General features: G+C 34.7%; 1 protein-coding gene across 4 annotated transcripts in view; it reads right to left on the reverse strand.

The window, feature by feature from the left end:
- CUL2 (cullin 2) overlaps positions 1-19,805 on the reverse strand; it is an 89,466-nt gene that overhangs the window by 16,242 nt on the left and 53,419 nt on the right. The window contains exons 1-11 of one of the 4 annotated variants that reach the window (XM_023741950.1): positions 18,121-19,401; positions 17,178-17,274; positions 16,957-17,067; positions 13,750-13,912; positions 8,650-8,774; positions 6,958-7,065; positions 5,771-5,830; positions 4,920-5,048; positions 4,722-4,808; positions 3,514-3,666; positions 3,162-3,239 (exon numbers count right to left, since the gene is read on the reverse strand). In XM_023741950.1, coding sequence (XP_023597718.1) covers positions 3,162-3,239; positions 3,514-3,666; positions 4,722-4,808; positions 4,920-5,048; positions 5,771-5,830; positions 6,958-7,065; positions 8,650-8,774; positions 13,750-13,912; positions 16,957-17,067; positions 17,178-17,274; positions 18,121-18,140 — 1,131 coding nt within the window. In that variant the 5' untranslated portion in view covers positions 18,141-19,401. Of the gene's footprint in view, positions 1-3,161; positions 3,240-3,513; positions 3,667-4,721; positions 4,809-4,919; positions 5,049-5,770; positions 5,831-6,957; positions 7,066-8,649; positions 8,775-13,749; positions 13,913-16,956; positions 17,068-17,177; positions 17,275-18,120; positions 19,402-19,805 lie in introns of those variants that run through there. The other 3 variants (XM_023741947.1, XM_023741949.1, XM_023741948.1) reach the window with 3 other exon arrangements.

Consider the following 19,805-nt stretch of genomic DNA (forward strand, 5'->3'; position numbering starts at 1 on the left):
AATATCTCTTTATATTATTCAGGTTTGTGGGCCTGGTACAAAAGAAATATTACAATTAATACTTACTGGCTTAACGTGCAAAAATAATTACTTTTAATATAGTTTTATTTTCATAATTTTAAGATTTGTCATTGTTAGGTGCCACTGAGTCGGTTCCAACTCATAGCAATCCTGTGTACGACAGAATGAAACACTGCCCAGTCCTGCGCCATTCTCACAATCTCCATTTTACACATAAGGTAATTTTAAGATACTTCTGTGTAAAATGGACATAATTTTTGATAAACAGCTCTATTAAGATTAAAACATAAAAAATAAGAATTATCACTAAATCAAGATGAATTAATTTACACGAAAAACAGACACTATGAAATATACAAAAGGATTTTCATTCCTAGGTAATTGAAAACTTGGATTCACTAGGAAAAAATATCAGGACAAACTCCCTCTACTGGTAGATACAAAAGAACCCAAATGAACAGAGGCATATTCTTGGGCTTATACAATTTTATAGTCAGAGAGAAACCCGATTACTATTTGTAAATGAGCAAACTGAAATCTAATGAAGGCCATACATTTATAAATAAAGTTCATGAAGGTTAAAAAACGGTTACTGGAAAATAATTATTTCAAGGGGAGAGGGAAGGACATGCAGTTAGAAGAAAACTTTATTTCTGCCGGCCCCTACCTTCTCCCTTAATTATGAATGGAGAAGCAGGCTTAAGAAGAAACAAATAAGTTTTAAGAGGAGTCAATTTTCTTTCTCTTGCCTGGTCACAAATACATCAAAATGTTTTACCTGGCTATCCCTTCCCAGGCCCCTAGCTCACATCTATCCTTTCTGTGAAATCCATAATAGCCTGGGGATACACCCAAATGGTTATCTGGTGAATGTTCATCTTCATATGGTTTATAAGACGGTTTGTGCTTTAATCCCTTTTCAAAGAGAATGTAAAAAGTCTTATACTTCTACTCTGAAAGTCTACCTTATGCCTAGTATCCTGCAATCATCCTGGCAGGTTATATATTCTAATCTACTATTACTACTACTACTATCACCACTATGAGTGTAATATTACATCTACTAACACCTAACATTTATCGAGCACTTACTATATACCAGGCTAGGTGCTTTACATGGATTACCTCATTTCATCCACATAACACCACTCTGAGGTAATACTACTGTCAGTTAAGGGAGATTTAGAAAGTTACCTGCCCAAAGCCACAGAGCTTGGTCAATGGCAAAATAAACATTTGAACCCAGAATTACGATTCGAGAGCTGCACTGTGTTTATTTTATTTGCAATCCTTTTTTTTTTAAAGAAAAAAAAAAACTTCCTTTAATAAAATGATCCAAACTACCCACTGTGCACAGCTCTAGGAAACAATGTAATGAAATGGCATTTTCATTTTAAATGTCATAAATCTATGCATAACTCACTGGTTCACAACCTCAAATCACTGTCCAAATAAAGGGTCTATTAAAAGCTGATAAAGGTTTCTCTAGAAAAACTGCTACCCAAATTTTCATCCAATCAAGAAATAGGAAGCCTCTTTTAGTAAGTTAGAGATCAAGAGCGGTTAGTTTCCAGAAAAATGAAAACACGTCCACTCAAAAACCTGTATACGAAGTGTTCATGGCAGCATTACTCATAATACCAAAAACAGTGGAAACAATCTAGATGTCCATTCACTGATGCATGGATAAGTAAAATGTGGTATTATTTACTCAGCAATAAAAAAGAATGAAGTACTCGCACATGCTACAGCATGAATGAACCTCCAGTAACTGCCAGTGGGTTCTAAAACGTGGTGGTGGTTGTGTAACTCTGTGAATATTCTAAATATACATTAAACTGTACATTTTAAATGGGTGAACTGCATGGTATATGAATTATATATCTCAATAAAGCTGTTAAAAAATGAGATAGTCTTTTTAAATGTTTTTTAAGCATTCCAGGGTTTCTACTCAATCATATTTTCAAGCAATTTTCCCTTGAATTTTCCAGCTTCAATCCATTTTTTTCTAGCATATTTCACATTTCATATTTGCCTAAATTACGGCCCAGAAATAAAAATAACTATTACACGGGGGGTGGGGAGAGCTCAAAATTCAAATTGAAAATTGGAAAATCATCTAAGTGTTAGGTATAACAATTTTCATAATTTAAAACTGCTTAAGAGCAGAGAGTAAATTTACTAAGAATAAGAGAAACATTTTGACAAAGAGCTACATGACACTCTTAGCATTTTAGTTTTAATATTAGTAACTACAATTTTTTAACATTCTTCCCAAAAGAAAGACTGACTATAATTTGTGAATATATTCTTGTGTAATAAAGAATTTATTCATGCCCAGTTTGCTAACCTCTATATAAACTACTGGAATTTCCCAAGTGACTGGAGTCTTTGTTATTCATGGTGGGCACCCTGGCCTACACCTGATAGTTTATACTAACAAGATGACTCATGGTGGGCCCCTCCACAGATTATATTAAGGAGAAGACTCAGGATGGGTGGTTGGCCATGCCAGAAACACCATCCATGTGATTAGAGGGTTGGAGCTTTGAGATGCATGCTATCAGTTGACCTCCAAGGAGGGAAGGGAGCTAGAGATTTGAGTTAAACTACTTGGCAAATGACTTACACAATCGTGCTTACATAATAAAGCCTCAATAAAAACTGCGGAAACCAAAGCTCAGGTGAGCTTCCCTGGTTGACAATACTCTGAGTATTGTGACACCTCATTTCCATGGGAGTAATTCATCCCTGAGGAAAATGGAAACTCTGCATTTGGAACAGTCCCACACCTTGCCCAATGTGTTTCTTTGGGCGGTTCTGATTTACACCCTTTTGATATAATAAAGCCGTAAACGTAAGGTAGCACTTTTTTGAGTTCTGTGAGTCATTCTAGTGAACTATCAAACCTGACGATGGTTGTGGAAACCTCCGAATCAACAGCCAGCTGGTAAGAAGTGAGGGTAGCCCTGGGGAGGGCAGTCTTGTGGAAGACTGCGTCTTCAGGCTGCAGTTGAGCAAACTCATAATTTTTATATCACACGAGCCCTTAAAACTTTAGAAAAATGTTTAAAGGGATATAATATGAAGATAATTATTAAAACACCTTAGGTCTTCTAAAACATTTTCTGCAAACTTACCATCTGTACACTTTTTTCCAATTCCTGGGGAATTGCAAATGTAGATGAAGGAGCTTGAGTAAGAGGCCATGCACCAGCCTAAACAGAAAAAAAGTAAATAGATCAACATCATCTGACTTGAAAATAAATACTTAAAAAATGATGTAAGAACTAAAACATCTTTTTTTCCTCCCTTAAAATTTTGGTAAAACCCGTCAGCATTACTATCATGGGATATTTGATTCCAAATGTAACTTTGGAAGACACAATCGACTAACTGAAAAAAATCTAATCAGACATCTATTTATTAATCCTTTTTAACAGAGTATGTGAAATGATTAGTGTATGCCCACAATAAAACACATATTCATACCTGTAGAACATATATTTGAAAACTAATTCCCAAATCTATTACTGTGTCTTGGTTTTTGATAAAATTGTTGAACTTATTGTTGAGATCAGCACTGACACTCATATCTGTATACATCCGATGTAGCTTGCTGGTAAACTCATAACCACAGGCTTGCTGTTAAAAAAAAAGGGGGGGGCATTTTTGTGTTTTTTAATATGATTTAAAAAGAAAAAAGGATAAGCCATATTGTAGAAAGCATTGGTTACTACTGCACTGTAAATGCCCTCACTGTGCATCTACACCTAAACCCAAAAAAACCCTGCTGCCATCGAGTCAATTACAACTCATAGCGACCATACAGGGCAGAGTATCATAGCTCAAGCAGCTGCTCAAAACAAATTCCTTTCTTTTTAAAGGTCATTAAATAAGTAAATGAAAACACATAATTATGATACAATAACTATCCCTTTAAAACACAAGCTTTTCTATAAATCCATATATCTCATTTCAACACTGCAAAATGCTGTTACTATATATAAGATACTGTTTAATATTTAGTGTCAAATACACATGAAAAATTACTGGGAATACTCAAGTCAGTAGTCAGTAAAAAAGGGAAAGTACTTAAGCATATTTTTAATACCCATCTACTAAGTAATGACAAATCTTTTTCTCTGAAATTATTTCAAACTGTCAACATGAGGTCAAAAATCTGAATCTCGAATTTCAGGATATAAAAGGCTTTGTGTTCTGTTAATGTTACTTTAAAAAAACTTTTTTTTAAAAGTCAATTTTTGTTATGTTTAAGAAGGAGTACACATTAAATGCAATGCCTACAGGAAAAATTTGGACTACTGAGTAACTCAGAATAAATATAAATCAATTACCGGTTGTCTCATCTGTGTGTAAGCTAAAATGAGATAAAAATGAACTGAAATCCAACTGCACTCCAAAAACTTAAAGGAATATTTTAGGTTTATTCATCTATAAGTGATATAAGTCTTCAGTAAAGTAACTAATTATCTTCTGGATCTTTCTAAATTAATATATTGATGTATTTTGTCCTTTTAACACAGTATTTGCATATCCCACTGTATGAATATACCATTACACATTTAACTAGTCGCTGTTGATTATTTCCTATTACAAATAATGCTACAATTAATGTCTTTGTGTACTAATGAAATAATTTCTAAGAGAGACATTACTGGATCAAAGGCTTACATTACCTTTAACTTATTGATCATGGCTTCTTCAGAATCCATAGACATAGACAACCCATGAATTAAACGTTTTGCCAGCATTCTTGCGTAGAACTACATTTAAAAAAAATTTTTTTAAGATTATTTCCTTTCTGATGATTTAAAGTTCCAAAATAAATCAAAGCTGACTAAACCACAAATAAAACTTTTCTATTCAGAGCTTACCTTTTGAAAAACGTCCTTATCATCAATATATTTGAAAACGGTAATGAAGCTCGTGAGTTTGTCTTCTACTTCATTCTCAGTCATCCCTTTTGCTGATTTCTTTAGTAAGTTGTCACAGTACTTAGCAAGCTCAAAGAGAAATTGATAATAAGTCTCATAAAGGGCCCTCGTGTACATATCATGTCTCAAAGGAGGCAAATTAACAATAAAATGAAGATCAATGGACAAGGTCTTTGCTGTCCTAAAACTTGTTTAAAAAATATGAAAATAAATTAAGGAACTTTAAAAGTATATGTCATAGAAAATTTTTTTTTAAAAAAAACTATAAACACATCAAAAATCAAATCAACAATCAGGGACTAATAATAAAAGCATTGATATAAAGTAATCAAGTTCCTAAAAGAGCACCTAAGTGAATTTTGAGCAGTTATATAATTTTCTGACACTAAACAACTACTTTTTCTTACTCTTACAACAATCCTGTAAAAGTTTCCTTCAAAGGTTACTGAAAATTTATGATCAGACTTCCTTTAGATATCAGATATAACAAAATTTCCATGAGAAGTAATGCAAATAAATATTTCAAGGCAAACACATTGTAAAACTCAAACTTTATAAAATGAAATGTTTTCTTATTATTACTTAAGGAAATGCTATGGTATATGGACTACTGCATTTCTTAAATAGAAGCCAAATTACATATGATGTAGACCATCATTTTTATTTTTAGTGATTTAATTTCATCTATTTTTCTGAAAAACGCTGAAAACATCAATTTGACATTCTCTTCAGTTTTTATCTTCTAATAAAGACTTTTCAAAAGATTATTTTTAAGCAACCATCAAACTTACCAGTTCAGGTGCTTTGCAAACAGATTTGGGTTCTCTGTAATTTACTACTGATGTAAGGGCCTAAATAGAAAACAGGCCAGTAATTAGGCACCAGCAATAGGGTAAAAGTACAGCTGGTTCACTATATGCTATAATCTCTTATGTTCAAAAAATACCACACCACGAAAAACTTGGCATTTTAGTGGCAGTCTGTTAATAGTGTTTTCATATCTAACATAGGGTGAACTCCTCTAAATGTATTCCTCATGATAAAAAACCACACCCACTGTCATCGAGTCGATTCTGACTCATAGTGACCCTACAGGACAGAGCAGAACTGCCCTATAGGATTTCCAAGGCTGTCATCTTAATGGACGTAGACTGCCACATCTTTCTCCCACGGATTCAAACCACTGACCTTTTGGTTAGCAGCCGAGCACTTAACAACTGCATCACCAGGGCTCCTTTCCTCATAATAATTACAGAGTAATTATATATTCTATTCCTATTGAAAGACGTTCTTTATAACTTACTACTAAAATCTGAACACAGATAAAATAAGGCTACTTTTAGCTTACAACAACCTTTCAAACAAATTTCCTCTAAAGAATACCAAAATTGAAGTTTATAAAAATACAGTAAAACCTGCAAAGGCTGGAAACCGTGTAAGGCGGAAACCTGTCAGAGAAGGAAAACTCAAATATTTTCCACTAACAGAGAGCAATAAAAAAGTGGTAAGACTGCACTCTGTCAAAGGCAGAAAACTTCCAAGACCTGTAAAAATGAGGCAGTCCCACTGAGTTTCAGCTCTCACAGTTTCACTGTAATATTTATTTTTAAGTATTATTCAATGTAGCCCAAGTACCCAAGTATTATATTCCAAAGGAAAAATCCATACTAAAGAATATTAAAATTATTCAGGTACTTTTTAGACAGTATTAGTTTATTTGCAACAATTCCCCTTATGTAACATAATCACAGGAGTTCAAAAAAACATTTAATTTAACCATTCTCTTAATAATTTAAAAGTTGTTAATTATTTCTACTTTAACTTTCAAATTGAAATTAGTCACCTGAAGTTGATCTCCACATCTGGACCAGAAATCTCATAATTAGAAGCCCTAATTCTGAAACTGCCTAAGAATGATGATGACTCAAGGATGATGATGAAACAAAGAGACTTTTATATAGATAAACATGAAGGTTACCTTATCCAGTGCACTCATGAAGTGCTGATCACCATTCAAAACAGTGTTGATAAGTTGAACAAATTTACCATGTACTTCCAAAACTGATTCCACAAACAGTGTTGGCATCTAAAAATACGAAATAGAAAGTACAAAATCACATTTTAAGAAGTTCAAGGATAAAATCATGCTTACTAAAGGTGTGTTTAATTAAGAGTAAAGTCTCCCCCAAGCAAATCATATTTTATATACACGTACACACTCAGAAAATGTTTTAGCTAAGATGGTCTTAAAAATGTTTAATGCTGACATTGAAATGAGCTTTCCATTCAACACGAAAAATGCAACACTGCGTAGGTTCCTCTGCCAGAAGAATCCTCCAAAAACACACTTCTCGCTTATGTTGGAATACCATAACTTAAGGGTAACAAGATATAATCTCTGAACTACCATGCCTTCATAGAGGGTTATATAAAAACAAAAACTACCTTCAAAGCCACTGATGGCTGAAAGAGACAGGAAGGCTAAAGAGTCAGTATCTGTGGGAATACAGGCCCCTGGAGCTGGGTGGGAACAATCAACCCCTCACAGCTCAGAAGCAGGAAATACCTAGTACTGCAAAAGTAAGTTTTCCCTCTTAATGAAGATAACTATGAAGAAGACCGTACCTAATTAACTAAGTCAACTAAAATCATCTGAGTCTCTCACAAATGCATTATTGTTTTCTCTTTCTCGTATTTCCATCTCCCAGCCCTTGACACCAAACTCTATACCTCTATGCCCAGTGTCACTCAACACCCTGAATCTACAAACCCAATGGTATAAATTAATAAACCTAATAAACAATACAAACTAATAGTTCTACAAAATGGAAAATTTATGCATTCATTGTGGCAGGACATAAAAACTAAGAAGACCATACAATAAATTATTTGCCAGAAAAACAAATCTACAACTAAGGTTATCAGCTCCTAATTAAGGCGTCTGAGCAATGGTATCTATGCATACATTACTATATTAAGATGAAGAGCAAATATTCTTCTTTAGAAAGATACAGAAGTAATATTTCATGTCATATCTTATTCCTCAGCCATCACCAGTAATAACAAAAAAGGCAGTTCAACAAGATTGTAATGATAGGAACACACTTTGATAGGAAAGGCACCTCACCTTGCTGTAAACAGTCATTTGCCTGGTAGGCTACTCTTAAGAAAGATGGGTATTAGGAATATGAAGGTCACTGTTTTAGATAGCAAACAAATATACATAGGGAAGATTGTTTTAATCTAAATTTGCTTCCTGGACAATCAAATTCAGAGAATATGCAAAGAAAAAGTTTCAAATTGTCTGTATTACCACTAACACTACCACATCAACAACTAATTAAGTATTAATGCCAGCTATGAAGAAACTTAGTTATTTATAAACAGTCAACATATTTTTCTGTGAGAAGTTAGTTAACAATTGCTAAGTGAACACATCAATATGGCTAAGAAGTTCATCTCATCCAATGATTTTCTAATAATTTGATAATTGCAAGATGAGTCCAACAAACTCTAGGTTTAAAATGATTTTAATAAAGATGACTGATCTGTTGGTATAGTAAAACTATGCAATTTTTTTCTTTCATCTTATAAAACTGTGAAGTCCAAAGAAAAACTCCATAATAAATCTGATCAAGAGAAAAAATTTCCAGTTCCTTATATAACTCACATTTTCCTGAGTAAGATTACTGGTTGCTCTGAGGCCCTCATCATGGATATGATTTTGCAGCTCCTGAATCATATGAGGTAAACCAGTGGACACAGCACGAAGTAAGACATACATATTTGCCATGTCTGAGGGGGAAAAATTGATTATTAACTTCACAAACATTTCAAAAAATATTTTTAATTTACTTTATTAGGTAACATGTGCTTCAACATGCAGAAGTACAAAACAGTATATAAAGTGCACCCACACCCTTGTCTCCCAGTCACCTAGTCCCACTCCACACAGGAAAGCAATGTTGTTGTGGTTTAGTATCTTTCCAAAGATGTGGTACGCCCATTCAAGCAAATACACAGATTCTTCCTTTTGCCCCTTTTTACACAAATAGTATACTATTTTATGTATTATTTGCAGTTGTAGAGCACTTAACATTTTAATTTGAGACCTTTCTATATCACTACATAAAGAATTTGCTCGGATTTTACAACCGCGTAGTACTCCGTTATAGATATATTACAATTACTTAACAGTCAATGGAAATTTGTTTCCAATCTCTTGGTATTACAAACAATGTTCAATTAATAATTTGTATGCTGGCAAGGATATCTGTATCATAAATCCCTAGAAGTGGAACTGCTGTGTCAAAGTTTAATCTTGTAATAGATCCTTCTAAACAGCACTCCCAATACCCAGGAGCTCCCTTGCCAACAACATGCTATCAAACTTTTTCACCTTTGCCACTGAGAGGTGAAAACCATGTCTCAGTGTAGGGGTCTTCATTTTCAACTTTACTGACATATAACACACATACAAAAAGTGTGGAAATCATAAGTGTGTATCTCAATGAATTATCACAAGTGAACACATAACAACACACCCATGTAATCACCACCCAGAGTACGAAATAGAACATTACCTACACCCTAGAAGTCCCCTTCATGCCTCCTCCCAATCACTATGTACTCCTCTTGCTCCTCTGCAAAGGTAACCACTATCATGACTACTAAACCACAGATTAGTTTTACAAGTTTTTGAACTCTATGTAAATGGAATCATACAATATGTATTCTTTCATGACTGGTTTCTTTTGTTCAACATGTTTATAATGTTCATCCACGTTGTTAGGTGCCATCGAATTGGTTACAACTCATAGAGACCTTTTGTAAAACAGAACGAAACACTGCCCGGTCCTGTGCCATCCTCACAACCCTTGCTACGTTTGAGCCCACTGTTGCAGCCAATGTGTCAATCCATCTCGTTGAGGGTCTTCCTCTTTTTCGCTGACCCTCTACTTTACCAAACATGATGTTCTTCTCCAGGGACTGGTCCGTTCTGATAACACGTAGAAAGTATGTGAGACGAAGTCTTGCCATCCTTGCTTTTAAGGAACATCCTTGCTGTACTTGTTCCAAGACAGATTTGTTCATTCTTCTGGCAGTCCATAGTATATTCAATATTCTTCGTCCACACCATAATTCAAAGGCATCAATTCTTCTTCAGTCTCCTTGTATTTGCTGTCCAGCTTTCGCATGCATATGAGGCGACTGAAAATACCATGGCTTGGGTCTGGCACACCTTAGTCCTCAAAGTGACATCTTTGCTTCTCAACACTTTAGAGAGGTCTTTTGCAGCAGATTTACCCAATGAAATGCGTCGTTTGATTTACCGACTGCTGCTTCCACAGACATTGATTATGGATCCAAGTAGAACAAAATCCTTGACACTCTTTTCTCTGTTTATCATAATGTTGCTTATTGATCCAGTTGTGAGGATTTTCATTTTCTTTATATTGAGGTGTAAACCATACTGAAGGCTGTAGTCTCTGATCTTCATCTATAAGTGCTTCAAGTCCTCTTCACTTCCATCAAGCTAGGTTGTGTCATCTGCATATTGCAGGTTGTTAATGAGTCTTCCTCCAATCCTGATGCCGCATTCTTCCTTATACTCCATATATTGTATGTAGCTATAATTTGTTCATTTCCATTTCCGTTCTACATTATTGGACATTTGGGTTGTTTCCAGTTTGGGGCTAGTACATGCTACTATGAATATTCTTGCACGTATCTTTTTTTTGCATATGTGCATGCATTTTGGGCAGCAGGTTATATACCTAGGGGTGAAATTGCTAGGTCATATCATTATGAGCGAGATTGAGCATCTTTCTTCATATATTTAAAAACTGTTTGGATTTCCTTTTCATATCTTTTGCCCTTTTTCCTACTATTAAGAACTCTTAAGGTACTAAGAAAACTAGCTCTTGTGATATAAAAATGTGCACATTTTCCCAGTTTTTCTTTTGACCTTAAAATATACTTTGAAAATATATTTTTCCAAAGTATATTGCTATCAAACAAGATCATTAATATCACACACAAGTAAAATTTTGCTGTAGTGGTTGCAGCAGTACATTCAAAAGCAGTTGCAGCAGTACATCGACAGGGAATGGCCAGGGGTTCAAGCAGATTCAGAAGAGGATGTGGAATGAGGGATATCACTGCTGATGTCAGATAGATCTTGGCTGAAAGCAGAGAACATCAGAAAGATGTTTACCTGTGGTTTTTTGACTATGCAAAGGCATTCAACTGTATGGATCATAACATATTATGGATAACATTATGAAGAATGGGAATTCCAGAACACTTAATTGTGCTCATGAGGAACACGTACATAGACCAAGACGCAGTCATTCAAACAGAACAAGAGGATATTGCGTGGTTTAAAGTCAGGAAAGGTGTGCATCTGAGTGGTATCCTTTCACCATACGTATTCAGTCTGTATGCTAAGCAAATAATCCAAAAAGCTGGACTATATGAACAAGAACATGGCATCGGGATTAGAGGAAGACTTATTAACAAACTGCGTTATGCAGATGACACAATCTTGCTTACTGAAAATGAAGAGGACTTGAAGCACTTACTGATGAAGGTCAAACACTACAGCTTTCAGTATGGATTACACCTAAATATAAAGAAAACAAAAATCCTCACAACTAGACCAATAAGCAATACCGTGATAAACAGAGAAAATACTCAAGTTGTCAAGGATTTTATTTTACTTGGATCCACAATAAACGCCCATGGAAGCAGCAGTCAAGAAATCACACGACATACCGCATTGGGCAAATCTGCTGCAAAAGACCTCTTTAAAGTGTTGAAAAGCAAAGACGTAACTTTGAGGACTGAGGTGTGCATGCCCCAAGCTGTGGTATTTTCAATCGCCTCATATGCATGCGAAAGCTGGACAATGAATAAGGAAGACCAAAGAAGAAATGATACCTTTGAATTATGGTGTTGATGAAGAATACTGAATATACCATGGACTGCCAGAAGAACAAACAAGTCTGTCCTGGAAGAAATACAGCCAGGATGCTCCTTAGAAGCAAGGATGGCAAGACTTTGTCTCACATACTTTGGACATGTTATCAGAAGGGACCAGTCCCTGGAGAAGGACAACATGCTTGGTAGAGGGTCAGCAAAACAGAGAAAGACCCAAGACAAAATGGACTGGCACAGTGGCTGCAACAACGGACTCAAGTATAACAACAATTGTGAGGATGGCGCAGGACTGGGCAGTGTTGCGTTTTGTTGTACACAAGATCCCTATGAGTTGGAACCGACTCGATGGCGCCTAACAACAACAAGACATGTATATACATGCTTCAGTAGTAAATAGTTTTTCAAGGTTGTTGCATCAATTTAACTCCCACCTCAGTGTAAAACAACTTTCCACTAGTCTACGTACTTGTCAACACTTAGCATTTTCAGTCATATTAATTTTATATTAAAATACTGAGTAGATATTGATATGTTAATGTGGTTTTGATTTGTGTTTCCTATTTTAATGAGATTGAGTACCTTTTTATGTGTTTATTAGCCATTTTGATATCATCTATTCTGTAGTGCCTGTTCAAGTTTCTTGACCATTTTGCATTTTGGATATAAATCTTTTTCCATTGTTGCCAATATCCTACCCTACAACTGTCTTTTCACTCTCTTTTTGGTCTTTTGATGATCCAAAGCTATTAACTTTAATGTAATTCACTTGATCAATCTTTTCTTTGTGGGCAGTGCTTTTCATGTTCTATTTAGAATATCTTTCCCTACCCCAAGGTCATGAAGATACTCTCCTCTATTATCTTCTAGAACAGTGTTATTGTTTTACCCTTTACATTTAGATAAAAAACTCACCATGAATCAATTTTGCGTATGGTGTTTGAGGTACAGATCTAATTTTATTCTTTCCAAATGGATATCCAATTGACTCAGCACTGTGTTAAAAAGACTATCTTTCACTCACTGCTCTGCAGTGCCCCCATGGACTTACATCAAGTGTCTATATATAGATAGGTTGTTTCTAAGCGCTCTATTTTATTCCATTGGTCTAGTTGTCTATGCATACACCAGTGTCTCACTGTCTTCATTATTGTGGTTTATGATAAGTCTTGCTATTCTATAAAGTATATCTTCCAATCATATTCAACAAGATTGTCTTGGCTAGTCTTACGGCAAGACTGTAACTTTCACAATTTAAAATAAAGGAAGAAAGAAAATTCTTGAGTTTTCATTAGATTGTCCAGGATCTATAAACCAATGTTGTTTTTAATAGCGTATAGTCTTCTGTGTAGGTCTGGCACATCTCTTGTCACATTTATCCTCTATTTGATAATACTTAATGTCATTTTCTCTTTTTCTAACAAATTCCACGTTTTTCACTATTCATGGCTGGTATATTATCGTAATTTTATTTTGTATTTCTCCTATTATGAGTGAGACTGAGTATCTCTTCATATATTTAAAATCTGTTCATACTTCCTTTTCTTATCTTTTGCCCTTTTTCCTACTATTAAGAATTCTTAATGTATTAAGAAAATTAGCTCTTCTGATATAAAAATGTACACATTTTCCCAGTTTTTCTTTTGACTTTAAAAATATACCTTTCTAAAACAGCTATTCAAAATAAACTATTAATAATCTGCAAAACGTATATTGAAGATTTTAAAGACCATTACTAAAATATGTTTTGAATCTAAGGTGGCTGGGAGCTAATCTAAAAGATGGGTTTGTAAGTTAATTTTTATTCACATTTATGTCTAGTATCACTTACCATTTTTTTTCTCTTGTCGGATGATATTATGACACTCTGCATGTAAGAACTGTAAGTGGTCTGCCACCATTCGTTGCTGACATTCATGAATCACTTTAGTATATGAACTTGGATGTAAGTATTTTCGACATCGAATTTCTTCATCTTTTAATCTACCTAGAACCTACAGAAATATAATCTTTGATTTATGAACTACTAGGTTTTACTATGATGAAAAACTTGTAATATCAGTAAGTAAATTAGGTAGTCATATTGTAATGGCTCAATTAAACACAATAACGGTAATAAAGAAGGGTTATATAGCCAATTTAAACCCACATTCCATCAATCCTTTAAAATGTTTATTTAAGCTACTAGCTATCACCTACATGTCACCACAATCTTCTGTATAAGAACTAAAGTTAAATGGTCTGCATTTTGTCTTCATTTACAGACCCCAATCATTCTATTATGTAAACAACCCAGTATGCAATAGGAAAAGTAGGTACACATTATTAAAAACTCAAACAGGTGGCCACTACAGGTAGTCCTTGACTTACAACGTATTCGAGTTACAACAAACTGCACTTGTGACCATCTTTTTTTCTTTTTGCACATCTTATCATTAGTAATATATACTACATACAATGTTGCATCACATAATTTGGTGATGTTATCATTCTCAGATGTTCACTCACAGACATTGAACGTTATGATTTACTGTTCAAAACAATGCCATAAAGCAAACTACGGCAATAACAATAAAAACTAAAAAAAAAAAAAAAAAAAAAAAGGAAGTATTTGACTTACATCAGAACCGACTTATGTCGGAGTCATCAGAACGAAACCCCGTTGTAAGTCGGGGACTACCTGTATATGAATATTTAAATATCAAACTAAAGAATAATTTACATCAACTGAATCAAGCAGACCTTTACTAAAGCTTAACCTATATAAAAAGCACTGAGCTACAAACAATACACTGATTAACATTAACCAGAACTAGCTATTAAGAACAGAGAATTAACTAATTTCAACATCAAAACAAAACTGCAATGAAAATTATGCTAGCACAGCACATGTACATACAAGTGTAAGTAGACTAAGAAAACACTGTAACATAAAGCTATGTAACTAGAGTTTGTGAACTTAACTGGTCCCAGGGAACTATGTATATTTGAGGCTTTGAGAGTACTGCTGTGTCTGCCTGGGCATCAAGAGAAGGAACATATAAAGGAAGGGGAAATAATACATCATGCTTGTGTACTTCTCAAAAACCTTTGGATGAAAAGGAGGCTCAAGACGAGAGAGTCGGCTACTCTCTGGAGGCAGGAGTGCAGGGAAAAGTCACAGAAACCAAGAGCGTGCAAGAAGGTGCCTAGATTAAAAAGGTGTTCACCATGTTTCATCAACTAAGAGTCAATTTGGTCAACAAGTTTTTCTTTTAAAATAAAAATAGCACTTAAAAGGATTAAGCCAATTAATCATTTATACCATTCTATAAGTGGCTTTAATCAGCTTGCTAGATTAACTAAATGCAACAAGAATTACAGTATGGGCTTGAGGGAGGTGAGGGAAGATGGGGGGAAAAATGCTAACTTGGGGACAGACAAGGTTGGGGTGCCCCAGTGCAGGGCTACAAATAGCTATAAAACCACCAGCAGCCAGAGGGAAAAACTACAGAAAGAAAGAGGAAGGCTACACTAATCAGTAACTAATTAAATGTATAGAGATGAAATCCTAGGATTTTAGCACTTGAAGCTATTAACTCATTGCCGTCGAGCCGATTCCAACTCATAATGACCCTATAGGACAGAATAGAACATTTGCCCCACAGGGTTTCCAAGAAGCTGTTGGTGGATTCAAACTGCCGACCTTTTGGTTAGCAGCTGAGCTTTTAACCACTGAACCACCAGGGCTCTGCCAGAGCTATTAAGGTTCACCATTATTTCCTGAATTGATCTACTTATATAAACACTATTTTCCAAACATAATTTAATTCCAATGGCCTCTATTTTAAAGCCAGGTATGTTATTATTGTTGTGTGCCATCAATTTTGACTCATAGCGACCCTATGTGACAGGGTACAACTGTCCCATAGGGATTCCTAGACTGTAATTTTACAGGAACAGATCACCAGGTCTTTTTTCCTGTGGAGTGGCTGGTGGGTTCCAACTACTGACCTTTCGGTTAGCAGTCCAGCACTTTAACCACTGTGCCACCAGGCCTTCTTAAAGCCAGATATAACAAGGTGTACATGAATCACTCTGTCTGCACTTTAAGACTACTTCTAGAGCCTTACAGAAGAGTCTAAGATGCAAAAGGGCTAAGAACTAAGAACTACTTGTTTAGTATAACCTGCACTGAATAGATGGAGGAAAAAAGGCCTAGAAGACTTGTTCAAGGTCCCAGAGATAATTAGTGGCAAAAACAGTAATAGAATTAAACAACTCCTGATTCTAGACCATGGTTTTGTCAAATATATAATGGTGCTATCAGTAAATACTGATTGACCTATGTTTTACAGCTATTCCATTTATATCATTTTATCTTTCTTGGTTAAACTAACAAAAATCATTCAGTACTAAAATGCTTGCAATCCAACACTGCAGGTGAAAATACCTGGTTAAAAATTCTCACATATCTTGTACGATGACTGAATTTATAATATGACTATATTTTACAACTAATAAAATATATATGAAATTTTAAATATAATATAATCAATAAGTGTTGCTTTAATAATTAATTAAAAATTTTTGTGGAGGTTTCTCTTAGCCTTCCAAGAACTTAAAAGACAAAGAATGACCTATCCAAGTATGCAGAATTATTACATCTCCCCTTATTTTTCCAAAAAAGAAAAAATCCAAATACCTAGCTTTTGCACTTATCCTATTCCCTAAACACATACTAAGTACAAAATCCAGTTTATAATTTTGCAAATAAATAATAATATTAATTAGAGACAAGCAAACCCCTAGCAATCAGGATTTATCAAAAAGCATCAACCATGATGAAAATTGGAATAGCACTTTTCATCAAGGAAAATGCTCTAGCAAGAGCAATGACATCAATAGGTGTTGCACATTAACTATATAACTCAGAGTGATGATAAATAGAACATTATCCACCAAAAAAAAAAATATATTAGCTAGGAAAGTTAATGTCAAGTAAAACCATGCCTCATATATAATAGGTATATTTAACGTAGTATGTCTTATTTCTTACCTTTTCCATATACTGTGAGCAGTTTGATTCCTGTAATAAATTTGAAGCTTCTTGTTTGTAATACTCTCCTGTTTCAGTCAGAAAGGGAGACTCAAAGATTTCCTGATAAAACTAAATAAATCAATTAAAATTACATTTAAAAAAAACTGCAAGTAAATTTAAGAAATTAAAGGTCTGATTATTTATGTTTTAAATGTTTTAAACATCATGTTTATCTTTACCTTTAAGGGGAATTTTTTCTTATACTGTTCAACATGAACAAAGGAGTTAATAACCCCATGGATTACTTTCTGGTTCGGGTCTTCTCCACCACGATCACTAAAACAAGGTATAACATAAAATATTTTAACAATAGAAACATCTACTGAAATATACCAAAGTATGTCAAAACATGGCTGCTAATTCCACTGATCTAATCAAATTATAAAGCATTTGAAAAGTCAATGCATGCATGATGCTTAAAATAATTTTTTTCGTATCACAACAATATTTATGGTAGTTACTATCTACATAGGATGTCATTTCAATTAAAGAAAAATTTTAATTGTAAAATTAAAAATACGTCAATACTGGAATGAAACTTCTTTAATTTTAGTGAAGTAGATATGAGCTCATCAAGTGTCAAGACTTAAAGGCTGGTGTCACAAACTCTATTAGAGGGTTTGGTTCTGAGAATGTCAGTATTTGAGGCATTACAGGAATGTCTATAGTAATTCGATGGTATACATTCCTCAAAGGTACATTCCATATAATGCATCACTCATTGTGATGTATTACTTATTGTGATATATAATGTATCACTCATTGTGATATACTATAATGTATCACCCTATATAATGCATCACTAGTAGCTACTGCTCTTCTAAGAGACCTCCTGGAGGAGCTGAGCTGTTTTCCATTGAAGCACATTTGGAAATTTAGTGAGATAAAGGTTTTAATATTTCTATATCCCTTTACAATTACAGGAGCCCTGGTGATGCAGAGGTTAAGAGCTCAGCTGCTAACCAAAAGGTTGGCAGTTCCAATCCACCAGCCACTCCTTGGAAACCCTATGGGGCAGTTCTACTCTGTCCTATAGGGTTGCTATCAGTTGGAATCGACTTGATGGAAAAGGTTGTTTTTTTTTTTTGGTTTGGTTATAATTACAATGGGCTTTAAAATCACCTCAATAATCCATGTGACATTTGATAAGTTCCCACTCAATGGCACTACTGAGACACCAGTCTGAACAATCAAATAAGAAATGCACGTAAATATTAGCTTTTCTAAGTTATAGAAATAGGAAAGTGAAATTGAAAAAAAAAAAAAATTTACTGAAAGCCACAGTAAAACAGTCTGGCCCTACGTTGGGAATTTCTGACTCCACTACTAATGCTCATATCAAACCATTATGAGGTCAAAGGTTGACCTTGCTATTGGTAATCTTCCATTATACTTTAAAATTTTTTAAATTAATTATCTTTATAAAGAGAGTCACAAAAAATATGCTATCAACATGCCCTAGTGAAAGCTTCTTGTTATTTATACTGGGATATAAATATGCTCTAAACATTTAAGTTTAAGAAAAGCATTGAGGCAATTATCTTTATGAATTAGTGTCCCTCCCTGCCTCTGCATCCCTCTAATCCTCTTTCATTTTTCCTTTAATTAACTGGATATTTTGTACATGAATTAGTATCGCTACAGTAATTTTGTCAGTCAGAGTCTTAAATACAAAGTCTACCCCTTAACATTACTAATAAGAAAAATGAGTTCACATAAGGTCACACGCAGTGAGCTCCTTTCCTCTGCTCACCTTCCACTGGTTCTTTCTTAAGCATAAGTTCAATCTGGTGAAAGAATGATCTAACCTATCTATTTGGAACCGACTACTTATCTTTTTCCTTTAAACTTTATCCAGACCAAATGAAAACCAATCAAGAATGAGAACTATCTGAATATTTGGAAAACCAGGTTACCTAAAATTCTTTTTATGAACAAATTCTATTTTCCTTACTCAGTGCCAGGAAAACTTCTACTCCTGCCATTCTTAGGACTCTCACCATTTGTCTACGATCTCAAAAGACCTCTACAAATTGGAATCAAGTAAAGCATTGCCTAGAAAAACACTGATATCTCCTAGTGCTTAATAACTAAACTGTCCTCCCTATAACAACATGAAGAAGAATGCGGCATCAGGATTGGAGGAAGACTCATTAACAACCTGCATTATGCAGGTGACACAACCTTGCTTGCTGAAAGTGAAGAGGACTTGAAGTACTTACTAATGAAGATCAAAGACCACAGCCTTCAGTATGGATTACACCTCAACATAAAGAAACAAATATCCTCACGACTGGATCAATAAGCCATATCATGATAAACAGAGAAAATATTGAAGTTCTCAAGGATTTCATTTTACTTGCATCCCCAAACAATGCCCATGGAAGCAGCAGTTAGGAAATCATTTGCACTGAGCAAATATGCTGCAAAAAAATCTGCTGTGTTAAAAAGCAAAGATGTCACATTAAGGACTAAGGTGCACCAGACCCAAGCCATGGTGTCTTCAATCTCCTCAAATGCATGCAAATGCTGGACAATGAATAAGGAAGACCAAACAATTGCTGCCTTTGAATTATGGTGCTGGCGAAGAATACTGAATATACTATGGACTGCCAGAAGAATAAAAAAATCTATCTTGGAAGAAGTACAGCCAGAACGCTCATTAGAAGCAAGGATGGCGAGACTTTGTCTCACATACTTTGGACATGTTATCAGGTGGGGCCAGTCCCTGGAGAAGGACATCACGCTTGGGAAAGTAGAGGGTCAGCTGAAGAGGAAGACCCTCCACAAGATAGACTGACACAGTG

The sequence above is a fragment of the Trichechus manatus genome, unplaced genomic scaffold, assembly GCF_000243295.1.
Source record: "Trichechus manatus latirostris isolate Lorelei unplaced genomic scaffold, TriManLat1.0 scaffold00195, whole genome shotgun sequence".
NCBI classification, from domain to species: domain Eukaryota; kingdom Metazoa; phylum Chordata; class Mammalia; order Sirenia; family Trichechidae; genus Trichechus; species Trichechus manatus.